The 19941-nt window shown below is 43.3% G+C and overlaps 1 protein-coding gene and 3 non-coding genes across 6 annotated transcripts; all 4 read right to left on the bottom strand.

Annotated features, from left to right (window-relative positions):
* Positions 1-12: 12 nt before the first annotated feature.
* On the bottom strand, positions 13-19655 carry atg16l1 (ATG16 autophagy related 16-like 1 (S. cerevisiae)). Of its 3 annotated transcripts, XM_056373632.1 has the most exons (21): positions 19473-19655; positions 17715-17826; positions 17094-17187; positions 16405-16510; positions 12730-12803; positions 12540-12609; positions 10828-11009; positions 10681-10746; positions 10515-10601; positions 9819-9878; positions 9652-9696; positions 6419-6521; positions 5428-5533; positions 4553-4623; positions 4344-4415; positions 2553-2673; positions 2281-2386; positions 1769-1918; positions 1505-1552; positions 1290-1391; positions 13-755 (listed from the first exon to the last, which is right to left on the bottom strand). In XM_056373632.1, the coding sequence occupies exons 2-21, from the start codon at positions 17818-17820 to the stop codon at positions 662-664; spliced, it is 1863 nt and encodes a 620-aa protein (XP_056229607.1). In that variant the 5' UTR covers positions 17821-17826; positions 19473-19655; the 3' UTR covers positions 13-661. The 3 variants fall into 3 exon arrangements, with proteins under 3 accessions (XP_056229607.1, XP_056229608.1, XP_056229610.1); XM_056373633.1 differs by lacking the exon at positions 9652-9696 and having other exon boundaries at positions 6419-6524; XM_056373635.1 differs by lacking the exon at positions 9652-9696.
* Positions 3371-3630, bottom strand: LOC130168824 (small Cajal body-specific RNA 6). Its single transcript, XR_008827750.1, has one exon. It is a non-coding gene; the product is annotated as a small Cajal body-specific RNA 6 (non-coding RNA).
* On the bottom strand, positions 5729-6002 carry LOC130168822 (small Cajal body-specific RNA 6). The gene has a single exon (XR_008827748.1). It is a non-coding gene; the product is annotated as a small Cajal body-specific RNA 6 (non-coding RNA).
* Positions 11220-11493, bottom strand: LOC130168823 (small Cajal body-specific RNA 6). Its single transcript, XR_008827749.1, has one exon. It is a non-coding gene; the product is annotated as a small Cajal body-specific RNA 6 (non-coding RNA).
* Positions 19656-19941: the final 286 nt, after the last annotated feature.

Here is a 19941-nt window from a genome sequence, read left to right as displayed (position 1 = left end):
AATGTGGACAAGTGAAGCACATACATGTCTTTATTTTCACCTTTTCTACTCTGAGCATCTCAGTGGTTTTCTTCATCAAAGTGCTGCAGGAGATGAATTAAATTCTGTACCTGCTGAATGAACACACTCCTCTGTCACTGAGCTCCAGCAGCTGAAGATGTCTGACACCTGCTGGACAGGTTAGTGTTTTTCTGCATCAAACACACAGACACAGACACACACACACACACACACACTGGTGAGGATGGGTCAGGTGAAATGTTTTCCTCTGTGTTTTAACTGCAGACGTCCTGCTCACCATCAGCTGTTACAGAAGACTTTATTTGAATCCTCTTTCACATCAGCAGGATGACGTTTGTGTCTCAGTAAACTGTGTAAGGGCAGTTTGTTTCTCACTGTCAGAGAAGTAAAACACTGAAGAACCTTAAAATGTCTGAACCCAAATAGAGAACAGGTAAACATGTGATTCAAGCCGTTTTTATGTTCAACATGAAGGCAGACAGGAGAGCAGCAGCTCTCAGTGTCTCATTTCTTCTGACTGACACATCTGTCCACAGCTGCAAGCTCCAAACATTTCATCATCCAGCTGCTGATAAACCATCCTCTCACTGGACAGAGTCTCTGTCTCCATTGGTGTCCAGCTGGAACACAGTTCAGCCAATCACATGTCGGACCACAGGATGGCCTTGCTGCCCTTCTCCACACTGGCCACGTAGGCTCCTGAAGGGGACCAGGACACTGAGTTGATAGCAGAGCTGCAGACAGAAGAGGACAGATTCAACAATTGTTTCATTTCCAGCCTTTAAGTTTAGTTAAAAACAGACACCATCATTAAGCACTGATACACCGTACAAGCATCACGGTTCATATACTTACCTGTGTGCACCTGGAGGATTAAACACTGGGGGCAGATCAGGGCTGAATTCTCTCAGGTTTAAACATAAATAGAACTGAACAGATCTACAGCCGAGGATGGATGGATGGATAGGACTGTACCTCTTCAGTAAAGAACTATCACATCATCAGTTTAAAAGACTCAACCTGCTGATTCTTTAGTCTACTGACAGAAGTGAATTCAAACAGCTGTTTTAGAATGAGATGTGTACAGAGGTCAGAGTTCACAAACTGTTCTCGTCCTTTATGTTGAGTTTCCTGAACCTCAAGGAAATATAGAGCAGGTCCCTATTATTTACATTTCTTAGCATGTGAACTCATTAATTCCCCCTGTGACTCCCTGTTGTGTTCTGTGTGGTAATAGCAGACTGTTCTGGAATTAGTTTTTTTCTTACTTGTGGTTCCGGTCAAGAGTTTTGTCCACTTTCCCCGTCAGGACGTTCCAGATATACAGAGCTCCATCAGCGGATCCTCCAGCCAAGTAGCAGCCGTCCGGGCTGAAAGCAAACAGAGGTCAGTGACGTGTCACTTGAGTTCAGTTCCAGACTCCACAGTCAGCATTTAAAAAGGTAGACAGTTTAAGTGTCTCAGTGTTGAGTGCTGAACCCACCTGAAGGTCACTCTGGTCCAGTCAGCTCCACACTTGAAGCCCTGAGCACTGAACACACAAACACACAGTTAGTACACCTGAACCACACCTCATTGGCTCGTTAAATAGACTGACCATCACTGTCTTATATCAAGGTCTCAGACTGAATGTTTCCCTGCAGGAGGACGACACATGGGCAGGTGTGATCTGAGAGGATCCACTTGCTGGAACATGACAAATCAGGACGAACACACCTGAACGACTGACAGGTCAGGAAGAACACACCTAAATGTCTGTCTGATAGAGTTGGTGCGCAGGTCAATGATCTTGATCAGGTCGTCTCTGGAACAGGTGAGCAGCTCGGTTCGGTCGTGGTTCAGGTCCAGAGACGTCACTCTGCCCAGCAGCTCCAGCTCCCGCACTATGCTCTCCGCTCTGACCCACAACATGACACAATAACACAACATACAGGAGAGAGACAGAACCACACCGTCAGTACTGAGAGGATCTGTGTCAGCACAGGGTCAAAGGTCAGGACAGACGTTCCACATGTGCCTGCAAACGATGACAAGACATTTTATCATTACCGTTTATATTTTCCACATATATTTTACTATGAAATATTTATTAAATATCAATATCTCGACGAAGACAATCAGTTGAAAGCTAGGGAGAAGTCAAGTGGACCTTTAGTGTATTAGTATACACAGTAAAGAAGTTGTTTCCTGTTGTTTCGGCTGAATTTAAACTGTGAATGTAATTCTCCTCTCTCGTCAGCAGTATGTAGAAACTCTCACCTGATGTCCCAGAATCGAACTTTCTTATCAAAGTGTCCACTCATGACGCACTGCTCCGTACAGACGATGTCGTTACAGCTGGAACCAGCGAAAACCGTCTTCATACCTGCACAGGTGACACAGTAGGTGACTGAGCAGTCAACAGTAACAAAAGTGAGGTCACTCAGACCATCCCTGCTGCACAGTCAGTGAGAGAGGCTTAGAGTCAGCTCTGTCAGACTGGATCCATAGAAACCAGTAAAAAACATCAGACAAACCAACCAATCACGTACAGACTTTGCTGCGGAGGTCCCACAGTTTGAGCGTTCTGTCATAGCTCCCAGAGACGATTCGAGCATTGTCCAATAGGAAACGAGCCGACAGCACCTTCCCACTGTGACCTGTCAGAGTGTGCTGTAGGGGAGACACACAGACACACACACACGATTGTGACACTGGGATACCATCTGTAAAGAACATGAGGTAATTCTTCTTGCCTCCAAAATAAAAGCCCCAAGTCTAAACAGAGGAAATCAGTGAGGTCACAGGTCACTGCATGCAACAATAATATCGAGACCGTTAGTAAAAGACAACCACAGACTGAAACTAGTTACAACTATTGACTAGCAGGTAAATTAAATCTATTGATCTCTCCCAATCATCTATGTTGGTTCACTGATCTCTCTCCCACTTTGCAATCAGAATTACTGATTAAGGTTAGGTCACCTAACACTCTATGTACTTGTTCTGAAACCAATATTCTTCCTATACTGCCTGTTGATATTCACATGTCGTCATCATAAACCCATGTATCATATTGAGCTGTGTTTATATTTCAAATTGTTCTGCCTCCTGATAAATTCCTGATCCAGTAATCTGGTCAATTATTATTAGAAAACCAACAGATGAAATCAGGAGATGTTCTGATGTTTTTATCATCAGAGTTTAAAGAACAAGTTTAGTGTTTTACTCACCTAATTTTTATATATATATATATATATATATATATATCTGTTTTTTGTGTGAGGACAGGTGTGTTACTTTTGTGAAAACATGTAAAAACTTGATGCTGGTTTCTGTCTGACAATGTTTACATTCAGTCCCTTTCTCTGGTCTCAGTAGCAGAGTGAGATCATCTCTCGAACCCCACCCCATCAGCCTGACACTCCGTGCGGATTGTTTCTGTTGGATGTCAGTCAAGCTGAGCCTATTGGATCTTTATATAGACTCGCTATGACATGACCTCCTGTCTCTGTCAGCAGCTGCTGTGACCACCTTTGCACCACTAGAGCATGATGGGGGCAGAGAGCAGCGGCTGGTTACTAAGGGGGAGGAGCTGAGATTCAGACCTTTTACATCACATCACTGACCAGCAGATGGTCGCTGGTTGGACCACACACACACACACACACACACACACACACAGACATTTTCTGATCAACAGCAGACTATGGAAAAGTTCGGGTGTCTTGTTTATTATTGATCTAAGTCTTTTCCCACCTCTCTGATCAGCGGACTTCACTTCACTTCAGAGGCATCAATGATTAATCTGATCTGAAATATTTTTTATTGAAAAAGTTTTTAGAAAACTTCTACAAACTTTAGCCTTCAGGTGGTGTTGTTGGTTCTCACTTGTTCTTGTATTTATTTACCCTTCAGGTGCTGTTTTTGGTTCTCACTTGTTCTGGACTAAAAGTAATGAGTCTTAATGAGAAGGCTGTTTTTCTTGATTTACATGTTTTTATTTTGTGGTGTGTACACATGATGACACTCCAATGTGCATGTCCACAGACATTAATGCTGTGTCCTGTTGATCCTGTGACTATGAGATCAGCAGAAGCACAAATAAACCACTACCACAGTGGAGGAAGGTGCTGTGGTCTGACCAGTGTGTAGTGACCTCCTCCAGCGTCACCAGTTTAGTTGTAGCCACGCCACAGTGTTGTAGTGGCCGACCACTCTGAGAGCAACCCTGCTTCATGTTTATGTTGAGTGAAGACGTCCTGTTATAACGATCTGACCACAAGCTCATACCTGGACATGTGAATGTAGTAAAAGGTCAGCAGTCAGGTGTTCACACTCACCCTCAGTCTGTAGTCGTCCACAGTCCAGATCCGACTGGCAAAGTCATTAGAGGCAGCGAGCAGGTACGAACCCTGAAGACATAGGTACAAAAACATAATAAAGCAACAGGTTGGAGTGTTAAAACAGACACAATGATACAATAAACACATCCTAAACACAACAACACAAATAAACAGTAAAACCATTCGAAGTGCAGCTGCAGACTCACAGCGCTGTCGAACTCAATGCTGGTGATTCCTGCGTTACTGCCGGTCAGAGCTCCTTTAGGCTCACAGTGACCTACACACACACAGAAAAATAGTCAGAGGTCAAAGTGTTTGCTCAGAGGCATAAGGACAACCTGAGACACAGGCTGTCTGTACCAGTTACATGATGTTTATTAACATAATCCTGAACCAGGAGAAAATCTCTGCACAAATGTAAAGACACAGAACCTAGAAATGTAGATTTGTGTCAATGCTGCAGGATTTACATGTTGATTTGTTCTGAATGTACATTTACCATATACACTGCATTTATCTATTTTTTAATATGGATAATGATGATGCCTTTGTGAGTGGTGCAGGTTTACACATGTCGTTTTAAAAGAAAGAGTCCATGTGTCATGTTGTTGACATGGAAAATGAAATCCTTGGTAACAACATCACAAAGTTTCATAACCAGGAGGTGAGGTTACAGTTCAGCTGATCATGTGACTTTACACAGAGTTTCTCACAGGTTGAATGTTGAAGAAATTTAAGTTCCAGGATAAATTTTGATATAACTGAATCAGATCAATCCACAGACCAGTGTTGAGACCCAGTGAGCTCTAATAAACCCACACTGCTGCACTGAGGCCTCTCCAGTTGACAGGGTCCACCCATTTCAAACTGAGTCAGTCTCATACAACAGTGACTGACAAACTGATAGAAACAGTCTCATTAAGGAGATCCCTGGATTATGTTACACTGTGTTTTACAGGTGTAGGCAACCCGACCTTACATTCATGAGACGGTCTATATGAGTCAGTTTCACGTGCTGTGATTTTCTAAAGAAAACTTTCCGATGTGTGAACACAGCTCGCTGTTGTCATGGAGACTTTACCTGCAACAACCTCCCACAGCTTCACCCTGCGGTCCATCCCTCCTGTAGCCAGGAGACGAGAGCCAGGGCTGAACCTCACTGCATTCACTTCACCGTCATGGGCTTCCTGAACGAGAACACACACACACACACCACACACACACACACACCACACACACACACACACACACAACACACACACACACACACACACACAACACACACACACACACACACACACACACACACACACACACACACACACACACACACAGTTTAACACTGAGGTAGTATTAAAACATCACAGTAAAGAGTTTCTCTTGGTCTCAGGTTGAAAACTTGAGATCAGCTCCCTCCTCCTCCTCAGCCTGACGCTCCTTGCTGATTGGTTCTGTTGGATGTCAGCCATCACACTGAGCCTATAGGATCTATGTATAGACACTGTGATGTGACTTCCTGTCTGTCAGCAGCTTCTAGGACCACCACTGCACCACTAGAGCATGATGGGAACAGAAAGAGCAAAGGGGCTGCTGGGAGCCAGAGGGCAGCAGGAGAGGATTGTGGGAAATCAGACCTTTTACTGTTCATCACTGACCTTTGACCTGAGTTCAGTCCCTGTTCTAATAGCTGGGAAACACAACGTCACTGAACAGACCTTTCCCAGTTCAACAACTATCAGCAGCAGGAACTAAACAGCGCACCCTACCGTTTCTGCTGTTTCTGTTTCATGAGACTACAGGTTTAGTGTGAGGTTGTGTGTGGGTGTAAGTTGTGTGTGGGTGTAAGTTGTGTGTGGGCGGAGGTTGTGTGTGGGTGGAGTCCATGTGTGTTGAAGGAGATTCATGAAACCACTGACAGCACAGTAATACTGATCAGAAAACGAATCTGTTTCTGTTATCAGGGATCAGTACACCAGTCCAGGGGTCATGCGTTTCCCAGCTGATCGTTCTGAACTGTTCTCCCAGTCAAACCATCATGTCTGTTCCACTGGTGAAGAAGCTAAGGTACTTACAAACACGTGCAGAGCTGTGGACGGGACTCGAACCTCTGCACACCCTCCTGACGGGGCCTCTGTGTTTTCAGGTGAAGTGCTGAAAGAGTTGGCGGTTCGACGCCTGCTGGGAGAGAGACCACAGTCACCGACAGTTACTGACAGACCATGATGTCAGAGGTCACTGAGCAGGCCTCTGACATCTGGAGGTAACATCAGCCATAACATCTGTAGGAGCTGAATGATGACTGCAGCTCTGAAGAGGACTGGTGTGATTACAAACTGCATACATCAATACATGTGTGTCACATGCTCTGACTGTTGACGTATCACACAGACCGACTGTTGACGTATCAGTTAACACCAACATTATTACACTTTAAGCTTCAGGAAAATGAGCGGAGCAGCAGAGCAGTGAGCAGACTCTCAGTATCTACATTGGTCACAACACATTCAACTCAGGTCACAGCAGAAAACTTGTTTTCCCTTTTCTCTTCAGGAGGTAAACAAATCTTCATCTTGTGAGGAAGATTAGATGTAACTACAGATGTAAAGAATTATGTCTGTCAGAAGCATGTCATGTAATATCCAGATGTGTTTACCACCTACACTAACCAATCTGCTGAAACACTCAGCGAGTGAATGCTTTCAATATGATACAAAAAATATCAGCGATACAAGTCCCATGTTAATTATTCACTTGGTTCAACCTCAGTTCTTAAAGGGGACCTATTATGCTTTTCTGAGTTTTCCCTTTCTTATAGTGTGTTATAGGTTTTTCTGCGTGTCAATGGTCTACAGAATCCCAAGGATCAAAGTTTACACCATAGGGAGAAACTCTGTCAGGGCAAAACCCAAATTTCTCCTTTGTATGAAACGCCGGGGTCCAGACATTACTTCATAGTCCTATTGACATCAATAATTCTCTTGGTGCTGCACATGTGCACGCTGGACACCCCCTGCAAGCTTGGCACGCCCCCACACAAGGCACCTAAGTACTTATAATGAAGAGTTTTCTTTAGTTTTGTAGCTATGCTGAAAAGACAGTGTTCTCAATTGCCTGGAGGAATCTACTTCATTTTTTCTACGGTTTGCCACTGCTCCGAACATTATAGTGTGAGCCCGCACTGCAAGGAAGACTGCCTCCGAAAACACGCACAGTAGCAAAGATAAAAATGCTTAAATGTTTGTCAGTATTGACATGTTATACCTCGTTAGCTCGGATAAATTATCCATATTTTAACCGCGCAGTAACTTTTTACTAAGATTTTTCTTTAAAGATTTACTGACCAGACCTGACCAATCAGAGCCCTGTGTTTGTGCCCCGTAATTGGTCAGCTTCAGAGGGGAGAGGGGGGCCTTAAGAGCCCTGAGCTCTGACAGAGCATTTCATACAGAGGATGAATAGAGTACAGTATAAAATGTACAGAAGAAGAATTATGTCTTTTCAAAACATTGAAGCATGTAAATCTATTTCAGTTGACACCAAGAATGAAATAATGAACACTAATAATGGCCATTATAGGTCCTCTTTAACAAACTGAATGTTCATGATGTGACAGCTGATGTTGGTGTGACACACTAATGTTTAAATCAAGACAAGTTCAACAAGCTCTCCAGCAAGGACTGACATGTTCAATAAGCTCCAGTTAATATGGACCAAGACCTGGACTCAGCTAGGTTCATGCTGTGCACACATCAGAAGCTCTGCAGCAGCTGTCTAACTAAACAACCAGCGATGTTTGGATCTGACCCCAGTCCACTTCAGTTTTCAGTCCATGTGCAGTCCAGTGTGAGAACGGATGATTAAAGTGAGACCTGGTCCCAGACTGAGGGGAACTCTAGCTGACAACACTGAGTCCTCAAGGACTGTTTGTCTCAAAGGAAACCTGAATCTAATGACACCTGGCTCCAGATAAATCCTCCTTCAGTTTGTTTAAACTCAGGTTACAAACACAGTCGGAGCTTCTATATCAGCTGATCACAGGGTTGCACTTCATAATCTACAATCTAAAATCTAGTCTGGTTTTTAGTTAAACGAACCAACATCAGCAGACCACAGTTTGTGTGAGCCAGATTAAACTGTGATTTTATCAAGTTAAAACCCAGGCTCAAATGTTCACCTATCAGTACTGATCAGAGAACAGAGCTGCTCAGGTGTAAATCACTGCTGTGAAATGGACTTTTCAAACATCTGATACTCTGTTTGTCAAACTCACCCAGGAAGAAACAAACAGGTTCTAACTTCAGTTCAGACACAACATTGGAACAATGTGATTCTTTGTTCACACTGTTAGAGAACTGAATGTGAATCTCATAACTCAGTTTAAACCTGCAGTAACTGTTTGGTCTGTAAACACCTGAGCTGAGAAATATACCTGGTTCTTCAGCTGTGATACTTTTAAATTCACAGTCAGTGGCTGCTGCACAGACGTCTGTCTACACTGCTAGAGCTGTGGACCTCGAGGGCCCAGATCGTGACGTACCAGCTGTGGCCTGTGAGGGCCCAGATGTGGTCCGTGAGGATCAACAGGACCATGAAAATTACATCATGTTGTTACGGGGGTTAAATCAGAGCAAAAGCAGGAACAACAACACCAAACTACAGCCTCTTAAAAACTGGTTATTGATTTAGTCTTGGGATTATTGCCAAGAACAATCACTTCACTACAAACGTCACTGTGTTCACACTGCCAGCAGAATGATGAACGGTCAGCAGATGTTCTATTCAGAGCTGAATGAGTCTGACACGGGTCACATGGTTAACAAGGTGAACTGTTCCCTGTGCTGTCCGCCAATCACAGGAGAGCTTACTGAAGGATTAACACTGGTCTTTACAACCCGAACAGAATGCAGACACATTCAGAGGCCTGTGATGCAGCTAGAAAGTGAGAATGCTTTAAAGAACCATCACTGTTGTTGAGTTTAAGGAAAATAGGATGTCTCACTGTTGGACATAACTATGAAAGACCAGAGCTGTGTAAAACTAATGTCCTTAAACATTTTCCCAGTCTGTCTGAATACAACACTCGCATGTCCAAACTGACCCGTTCTAGTGTAACTCAAGGGTCCAAAACCAGGCGGACTCAGTCTCTCTCTCTCTCACACACACACACACACACACACGGACATGTGAGCATTGTGTTGATATGGACTTGGAGAAAAAAAATGGCTGCACCCAGTCAGTGACCTGTAAATCAAAAACTGGCAGTATGAACAGGTGAACACACAGGTGAACACACACAGTCCTTCACCTGGAGTGTGGTGGGAGGAGTCCAGGCTGAACACACTCAGACACTCTGCAGACAGACACAGACAGACAGACAGGAAGATAGACAGGCGGTCAATCACAACATGGACAGTCCAGACCCCCCAGAGACCAAGACAGAGACAGAGACCAGATGACTTTATAGCTACATACCCAAATATGTTGGAAATGGAGTCGAGCAGACCACCAGGAGGAGGCTGGGAGATTTTCTTACTGCAGAAACAGAAAAGTAAAGTAAACTTGGTCAGTGTCCAAGTCCACTGATGTCTGTAAATGTCTCTGTCGTCTGTCCAAAACCCAAAGACATTTAGTCACTGTCAGAGACAACCTGAGACAACAGATTGTAGCATCAGCTGGTCAGCCGGCTCAGCCGCTGTGTTCATCATAGAGAGGTGAGTCTGTAGAGGGAAAACCTGACCTCAAGGGTCAGTACTGACAACAGAAAGAAGCTGAGGTTTGTCTTCAGATTTGTCACCAGGTGTTTTAATGGCTTTAATAAAGACAACTGAAGGTGTCAGTTAATGTAGAGACAAAGTAACAAGTTGTCAACAGTGCAGTCTGTAAATGCCCCTTGATGACATAACAGCAACTGTATGTGCCCAATTTTTTTTTGACAGACCAATGGCCAATAGTAAAACTCCAACACTCAGTCGACCAGTGGTGTGATGGTCTCGTCTACAGAACTGTTGTTGTTCAGCCAGAAGAACTCTGGTGATGTGTTGATAGTCTCACTGTCTGAAGGATATTCAATGGGTCAAATGAAAAAGAAAAGTGATTCTGAAAAATTAAAACATTTCTAGATCAGTGAAGAAAAACGCAGCAGTGAAACAGAACAGGTACTGGTCTCACCTGGGAGTTCTGCTGAGTGGTCTGTTCGGTGAGGTCTCTCCTCCCACCTTCCCTCCATCCTCAGCCAGAACCTCGATGTCGTCGTCCCTGAGGAAAGAAACACCTGGTCAGAACCGACTCACCTCAGACATGATACAAACACAAGCCGGAGGTTGAATCTACTGACGGGTCAATGGGCAGAGGCTCTTTGGCAGCATCAGCCAGCTCCTTCTGCAATTTGGCCTGTCTGCGTCTGAAATCAGATAGATCAGTCAGAGGAGTGAGATCAGTCAGGGGGGTAGAGACCTCCTCCTCCTTCAGGTGTTCACTCTACCTGCTGTCCTTCTCGTTCTCAGCGTTCAGCCTGTTGGCCTCCTGAGCTTTCTCTGCCATCCATCGAGACACCAGCTCCTGGTTGTCCTCTGCTGTTTTCCTCAGTTTCTCCTCCAGAGCAGAGAAAGTGATCTGCAGGGCATCATACTCATCCTTTAGCGTCTGGTTTGCCCTCTCCAGGTCCTGCAGGACACAGGAAGATGGTCACAACTCTGGGTTCCTGAAGAACATAAACCTGACTGGGAGTGACAGAACGCACATACTAAGGTTCAGTCAGATCATTATACACTTTACCATGATAAATGTACTGTCACTGTACTGTCAACACCTGATGGTCTGAAGTGGTCTGGACTGGTCTAAACTGACTTCATGTTCATGTTTTGATCAGATGAAGGTCTCAGGTTGAAAACTTGAGATCAGCTCCCTCCTCCTCCTCAGCCTGACGCTCCGTGCTGATTGGTTCTGTTGGATGTCAGCCATCACACTGAGCCTATAGGATCTCTTTACAGACACACACTGTGATGGCACTTCCTGTCTGTCAGCAGCTCCTGAGACCACCACTGCACCACTAGAGCATGATGGGAGGAGTGAGCAGGGGCTGCTGGGAGCCAGAGGGCAGCAGGAGAGGATTGTGGGAAATCAGACCTTTTACTGTTCATCATTGACCTTTATCAAATTCCTTGACCATCATCTTCATCAATGACCTTAATGCAAATTTTATTATGAGTCTCTGAACGCTGAACAAGATAGATAACTGCTCTGTAGTTGTTCAATCCCTCGGGGAGGGGGTGCTGTCCGCCTTGTATTCATTTACTAAAAAAAGTCTCTCGGACAGGAGCCGGCTCCCATTGTTCATTTAAAAGTCGACACATCACTAATACGTACCTTCACTGCTCACTGAGACTGGGAAGCACTCATTGACCGGCAGCGTAGAGCATCAAACACATGGCACTCCTGATATTTAATGCCGTAATATGTCTACAAATGTTTCAGCATGTTGCTGGTGTTTACACCACTGCTTGAAATCTTAGTGCTACAGACACTGCACGTTTTGCTGTTAGCGTCATTTTGTGTGAAATTAAGCCACAATTCCTCGACTCCTTCGTTGCTGTTCGGGCTGACTGCCTCTCACAAAAGCGTGACGTCATTGCTTTGTAAGGCACACAGAACTAAGTGGAAGGCATCGATAGATCGATGAACCTCTCTGTTCTGCAGCGCAGTGAGATGAGCCGTTTGCTGCAGCTGCTTCTCTGTCCTGCCAGAATGTTGTGGAGAGGATGGTTGGTATTGTCCAAGATGGCCTCCATCTTACATTGCATGCGTCTCTCTACAACAGTCCTGAGTGAGTCCAGACTCCTGCAGCACAGACCCAGTCTTTTTTACCAGCTTGTCCAGTCTCTTTGTGTTCATGTCGGACATGCTGCTGCCCCAGCAGACTGCAGCATGAAAGAGTAAACTGGCCACCACTCCTCAGTGAAGAGCGAACATGAAGAGGAAACCTGATGCCCTTGGGGTGCGCCTACACTCCTGTGAGAAAACTGGATGTGATCCTAAGTCTGAACTGTCTGTTCAGTCTGAACAGATTTCAGATCAGGTGAGCTGACTGACCCTCCACCCAAAATGCTTTGAGCAGCCGCCTGACAAGTGGATGCCTCCTGTTTTCAACTTAAGAATCCCTGAGCCATGCGATTTGTCCAGGTGATATATTCCTACCTGCAGGTAGTTCCTCAGCTCCCGACAGTCTCCCTCCAGGTTGGTGATCTGCTGCTGATACTCCAACATTCTGAAAACACACAACAATAAACTTTATTCAGGTTCCTAAGCGAGGACACCTGCTGCAGGTGAACTGACCTCTTCTCAGGTGTCACACATACAAATAGAGTGTGTGTTTATAAACACTGACTTGGCCTCGTTGCTCTGGATCTCTTTGTCTTTCTGTTGAATCTGGTTGTTCAGTTCGATCACACTCTGAGCCAGCTGCGGGACAAAAACAGTCAGTGATTTACATGTTTCCAGGACTTTCCAGGACCATGACCCAGCATTTCCATGACCTGAAACTTCTTCACTACCTTCTGCAGATTAGAAATGTGTAAAACAACAGAAGTAAAAATACTCTGATGACATTTACTGTGAAAACAAATAATAAGCTGCTGCCTAACAATCAACCACACAGTAGCTGATATTCTGAGTTTTAGTCAAACAAGTATTGGTTGGTTGATTGCAAACAATAAATAAATAGCTCAAACTGCAGTGGAAGTGGCAACGCTGAGTCACAGACATTGTTTACACAACTGGTCTCTGTGGATATTAGATGGTTATGTAGGGAATCCAAAGTGTGGATCATTGAGAGGCTACAGACGTGACTTTCATTTGAAACCTGAGTGTTTATTGTGGCCGCTCTCCCTCATGTTATATAATCCGATAACACACATTTATCTGGGCTAAGTGTTAAGGTGAACTGAGGAAGATAAATTACTTCACTTACTATATGTTAGTACTTCTACTGGTGTTGCTTTGAGCACAAGCTTAGAAAATGTGTATTTTTAAAAGGCTCATTATTAAGATTTTGTATTTCTCTGCAATGTAGCTCAGTGTTAGCAAGCTACCTATAAAATTTTCTCAGCCCTGGACTCAAACAATTTTCTGATGCTGCCACAAATTTACATTTAACCAATTAAATTAATTTCATAAATGTGCTACGACCATTATCTTGGATTTTATTCCAAAACAAAACCTCATGTGTCAGTCAGGAAATGAGTTTCTCTTGAGGACGTAGGTGTTTGTTGGACTGACCAGAAAGTTCTCAAAAAATAACAATCACTGAGGAGGTTTAATTCCCAAAGTCATTCAAACATTATACAGTGGCAAGAAAAAGTATGTGAACCCTTTGGAAAGACCTGGTTTTCTGCATCGACTGTGTCAAAATGTAGACAAACACCGTGTCCCTAAATTATAATCTTTTGTGTCTTTAGTGAACACGGCCATTACACATTCACAGTGCTGGTGGAGAAAGTAAGTGAACCATTGGATTTAATAACTGGTTGAACCTCATTTGGCACCAATAACCTGGAACCAAAGAGCTTCCAAAGAGCTTCCAGTAGCTGCTGATCAGATCTGCTCAATGTTCAAGGGGAGATTGGATCAGCAGTGGCTTTCTACACCACACACACGGTGCATGTTTTTCCCAAACAAGTCAACCTTGGTGTCATCAGTCCATAACACATTTCCCCAGTAGCACAGTGGAGTGTAAAGCTGCTCTTTATAAATTCAGGGGCATAACAACCATGCACCATGATGTGTGTGTGGTGGACTCATGAACAGAGATGTGAACCAGCTCTAATGATTCCTTTAAGCCTTCAGCTGTGACTGAGCTCCTTTGTTAACCTTACAGAGCTACTGTGTTCTGCCTTTGGAGTCATCTCAGGTGGACGTCCACTTCTAGACAGAGTAGCCACAGAACTAAATCATCTTCATCTATAGACAGCGTGACTGTGGACTGATGAAGATCTAAACTCTTTGAGATGACTCTGTGACCCTTTCAGCTTCATGCTAATCAACAATTCTTGATCACAAGTTTTCTGAGATCTTTTTTGAGGCCTGGTTCACATCATCTGATGCTTGTTGTGAACAGCAAACTCAAAATGTTTGAGAGTTTTTTATGAGCCAAAGTCTCTAACCCACACCTCCAATCTTGTTCCATTGACTGGACTCCAGGTTTGATAACTCCTGACTCCACTTAGCGTCTGTTGATGCCATCAGTCAAGAGTTCACATACTTTTTCCAGCTACAATGTGGTAGTTTAGTTTAAATGATTTAGATTTGAATGACTTCAATATGGACAAGAACAAAACAATGACTTGTTTTAAATGATTCATAATTGTAACTTAGATGAAGATCAGGGCCCGTATTCACAAAGCATCTTCGGGCTAAAAGTAGCTCCTAACTTGCCGATTTAGGAGAAAATATAATAAAAAAATAAAAAATAAAAAAAATGGGTGCCTCAGTCCTAACTTTAAGGCTCCTTTCTTTTTTTTTTTTTACTAAGAGCTATTCACAAAGCCACTTAGCGCTAAAAGTAGCACCTAAGTCTGGGAGAAGTTAGAAGTAGTGGAGAGGACTCCTAACTCACTAAGACCAAATCATAAAGGATCTTAAAAAGGAAACGATGCTGAATTACTTAAAAGATACCGACTCAATCACAAGAGAATAATCATCGTCGTGAAGTTAGTTAGAGATGCAATAACATCTCCTACCAACCGAAAACACCCGATTATTGTGTAAATTAAGTGTCTGGCAACGCTGCACTAGTTGGAAACAGAGAAAAGCTGATCTATTCAAACAATAAATGTGACCCTGACATCATAGGACATTTCATATGAAACAGGAAAACAAAATCTCAACACACAGGTTGTATTGATGCTGCCTGTACAGTTGTAGACATTGTTGTACAGTGTCCAGGATCTACACACGAGTCATGGATCTGAGTGGAGAGTGACCTGATCAGCTGTTTGAAAGGATCATATTCCAGCTGGATTTTGCCTGATGGGACACCAGGGGAAATCTTCTCACACCTCAACCCACAGCCGGGACCACAGGGGCATTACAACACTACGCTACAACAGATTGTGGCTAATAGGCTGCCAGTTAGGTTGGGTTAGGTCATCTATGACAGGTTTTTTTTTTTTGGAGAGCACAGACAGCCTTTCATCAAACAATCGCTGTGGTTCCTGCAAGTGAGTTAATCCATGAAAATTGACTTCAGCCATAGAGACGGAGTTGAACTCTTAGCTCAGGAGTTTTTGCTTTTTCTTACTAAAAGTTGGTCTCAGCAACACTGAAGAGGATTTGGAAGAAAACTTTCAGTTAAAAACTTTTAGCGTGACACTAAGTATTCTTAGTGGTGAGATAAAATGCTTTGTGAATATGGGCCCTGATCACATTTTTGGACAAAATTATACATAAATGGAAGCAATTCCAAAGGGTTCACTTACTTTTTCTTGCTACTGTATATTATAATATATGATTTTATGTGAACTGAGTGTTTCTGCGGACTTTGAAACCACATGCAATGATTTAATTACCTGTTGGGACAATTATCTAAATACATGAATTTACTGACGTTAACAGGACAGTTCTTCCCAGCTGTATTTATCAATAATTCATAGAAATATAATTGGGCAATAAACATGACCTGGTCTCAGATAAACAGCAGAGAATAGATGGATGGATTAATCAGTGAAAAATCAATGAAGCTGACTTAGTACCCTACACTTAAACTTAAGAATAACTGAAGTTGATGGCTCTGACTTAAACTCCCCCTGCAGCACAATGTGTAACTGATGAGACAGTTTACTGCAGGAAGCAGAGATACTCAAACCTCTGTCACATCAACATCACTTAAAAACATTCAGCTGCAAAGATTCACTGTTAACTGAACTCCTGTCTGTCAAGTTTCAATACACACGTTCCAGGAGGACAGGTGTCAATGAAATGTTTTAGTAGGACAGGTGTTAATGACATGTTGTTTCAGGACAGGTGTTAATGACATGTCTTCATTTGTGGACTGAAAGTGACTGACCTCTCCTCTCTTCTTGTGCAGCTCTGTCAGCTCTTCCTGGTGTTTAATTCTCATCTGAGCCATTTCCTGCTGCAGAGCTTCGCTGCGATTCGAGTCTGCACCCGAACTGAAACACAGGACAAGGACAGGTGAGGGGACATGATACGTGAAGTGCCCACACTTTTTTCATCTTAGACGAGTTTCACATTTACATTTTTATGCAGACTAACTGACAGGAGGAGACAGGAGTGTATCACTATCATCAGGTAAAATGGTCGTCAATATCCAGTGTGTAGACTGGGGGATTAGAAGTTAGATAGGTCACATGTATGTGCATAAAACATATAATCTCTTTATTCTTCATCCCACCACACCAACAATTGTCCAGAGTTGATAACAGGAGAAAGGGTGAATACAGAAACAGACAGCGCTCTCAGCAGGTAGAGTCCTCTTACACAGTCTGGTCCTGCTGAGAGCCGAAGACCGAGTTCAGTTAAAAAATCACTGACAGGAAACCTGCAGCACAGACTGCAGCCCGCTCATTTGTTCAATTATTATTCAGTTGTTTTTTCCCCCGATCACTTCCATTATGCCCAGTAAAGGTGATATAGGACAGACAAGGTGGAGGTGAGTCCATTATTGACTTCATGGGGACACTTTGGAGTCCCTTCTGTCTCCTGTACCTTGAGCTCTGCCTCAGAATGTCTCACCTGGCTTCGTGTCCTCTCTGGACGTCATATTTGTCAGTCTGGTATCTCTCTGACAGAACAGTCTGCAGGTCTGACTTCTCCAGCAGACGGTTATCTGAAACCAACAGAGCTTAGCTGTTAATTTGTTTGAACTGAGAGTTTACGCTGGAGCCTGACTACAGCTGTGTTTTTAACAGGCTGTGACCAGTCTGACCAGCTACACCTAGCATGACTCATCACTTGATATGACAGTGTTTACACCAGTAACTCTCTTAATTCATTTCCTAGAAATGTTCCTAAAACTCAGCTGCACTTCAGCTGTTAATGACTTTGGTCCTAATTAGAAAGGACTTGAAGACAATGTCAGCTGTTTACACAGTAGGATTGTATGATGAACAAATGTATCAAATTCTTACAGTGAATCAAAGAACAGTCTCCACAACCCCACCTGTGTCCACTGTCACCTTCACTTTCTCTATCAAGTAACATGTAACTGTTTCTGTGGAGTGATTATCCATAAATCCAAAATGCACTGCATGTAGCTGGGAAGAGCTGTTGTTGAGATGATCGCTAATTTATGTCTGACAGTCTGATTGTACATGTGACAGTACATGTGAGGGGTGTGTGATGTGATGGACTCACACTGGTGGATGATCTCCTCGAAGGCTTGTCTCTGCACTTGGTCTCTGAGCTTCAGCTGCTCTGAGATGTGTCTCTTCCATGTACACTCCACCCGCCGCTCCGCCATCACCACCTTACACACACACACACACACACACACACACACACACACACACACACACACACACACACACACACACACACACACACACAGTGTTAAGGTTGTAGTTTGTGCTGCTGTTCAAAATACTTTATCCAACTGCTTATATGACTTAGGGTGGACAAAATATTAGGAACACCTCTGACAGTACAGCCTCTGTAGTGATTGCCCAGGTGAACCAACAACTGTAAAAGTCTAAAGAGAATCGTGAGGAGGAGGATTGATTACAGGACTGTGGACTAGATCGACTCTGAGCTGGGTGGACCTGGACTGGACAGAGTGCGGTTTTGTTGTTGTCAACAATGATTAAGTCACAAAAAGAGTCTGCAAATATGTTCATAGCAGCAGGAAGTTGCTGTTTATAAGTTTAATTATATTTTTTCAGCTTCAGCTTCTGTAATGAGAAACAAGAATGAAGATTTATTTATTTATAGTCACTCTACACCTTTTCATATCAGCTTTTCTTTTTATGATCACACTGTAGTCTTTAAGTTTGTCCTGATGTTTCCAGTGTTTATGGCCTGTTGGATCATCCTTCTCTTACAGCAACAAACTCACCTGGTATTGAAAAATATTAATCATCTTTTAAATTGGGGTCATTCAGACCCAAATTCAACAGGAGATAATGAGGCCTGTGATTTCAGTGTGCACGTCTGTAGCACTGAAGGATAAACTACACAAAAATCATAAGTCAGTTTTATATAGTGAGAAAAGGCCACAGAACTATACCTTGGAAGCACCATATACACAGTAGAGTACAGCGGAGCAGAGTACAGTACAGAAAAGCTGTAATGTCCCAGCGGGGCAAATTGTGTTACAGGCAGCGGTCAACAATAGTAGATACACAGAAAACAACACTCAACTCAAATACACAAAGGTTTTAACAGCAGCAATGGATTAGAATTTTTACCTGGCTGTAGGTGCACATGTAACAGTTTGTTATACAGTTGCAGAGACACCACCAGCTCTCATCCTTACTAACTCACAATGAATGGTTTGCACAACTGAATTATTGTTTTACTCACTTTAAATACATCAAGTGAAGGTTGCCTGTTTCCAGCCTCTGAATTATTTTGTCATAAATCACAGTGACTGAGGGTTTGATTGTTGGACAGAACCAGACAGGTAATCTACAGACACAGTCATCTGACTGTCTATTAATTATCAGCAGATTACCAATGTAAATGATAATGTATATTTAGTTTAAACCTCGATACTGAGAGTCCGCTGTTCAGACTGACGGAAGTCAGGGTCATTAAGGTGAGTAACCCCGGTAATGTGGGACAGGTAAACCCACAAGGCAAATAAAAACATCTTCGGTTACAGTGGTGTTAGCATCTGTTAGCATTAGCTACTAAAGAAACAGCGACACAGACAGAAGACCCTGGGCTAACAAGGTAACGGGCTGAAAGAACAAGGTGGTTTCTGATTCGACTCTGTCTAAATTAACTCGGTTACATGTGAATCATCGTGTCTGCTCCGCTGAGTCTCCGTGTAGCGGTTCTAGTGAGGTGTTACCGGACAGTTTCCCGGGACACAAACACCCGTGACTCGACATGTTAGCATGCTAACGGAGCGGCTAGCTGCAGTGCTTTAAATGAGATAACAATAAAACTTACACCAACCAACGGAATCCCGGGTTGTGGCTCGTTTCCTCAGACGCCTCTCCGTTAACCTCGGTGCTGCTGTTACGGCGCTGTCGGTGTTAAACGGTTCCGTTTGTCTGGCTAACCGACATCAGCTTCTTCCGCTAATTCGCTCCAACTTAGCGCCATCTTGGCTCCAACGGCTCACTTCCGGGAGGGCTGCACGAAAATACGGTCGGGTTTAAATAAAAGCCAGTAATTCAGTTCTGTTTAAATGGAAATTTCAGTTTATTGAGATTCCAGATTTTTACAGGTATTTATATTCCGATGTTTTACCGCTTAAACACGAAGACTCGTGTGTTTTTAAAAGTATTTTTTATTCGTTTCATCAGCCAGTTAATTAATGACTCTGCTGAGTAAAAAAAAAAACTTTATATTTATAGTAATATATATTAACTTTACATGGAACAACCCTGTTTAATGCTCGCATCCAGACACGATG

The sequence above is a fragment of the Seriola aureovittata genome, chromosome 4, assembly GCF_021018895.1.
Source record: "Seriola aureovittata isolate HTS-2021-v1 ecotype China chromosome 4, ASM2101889v1, whole genome shotgun sequence".
NCBI classification, from domain to species: domain Eukaryota; kingdom Metazoa; phylum Chordata; class Actinopteri; order Carangiformes; family Carangidae; genus Seriola; species Seriola aureovittata.
The sequence above is the reverse complement of the archived record's forward strand: the minus strand, read 5'-3'. Positions and strand labels throughout refer to the sequence as shown.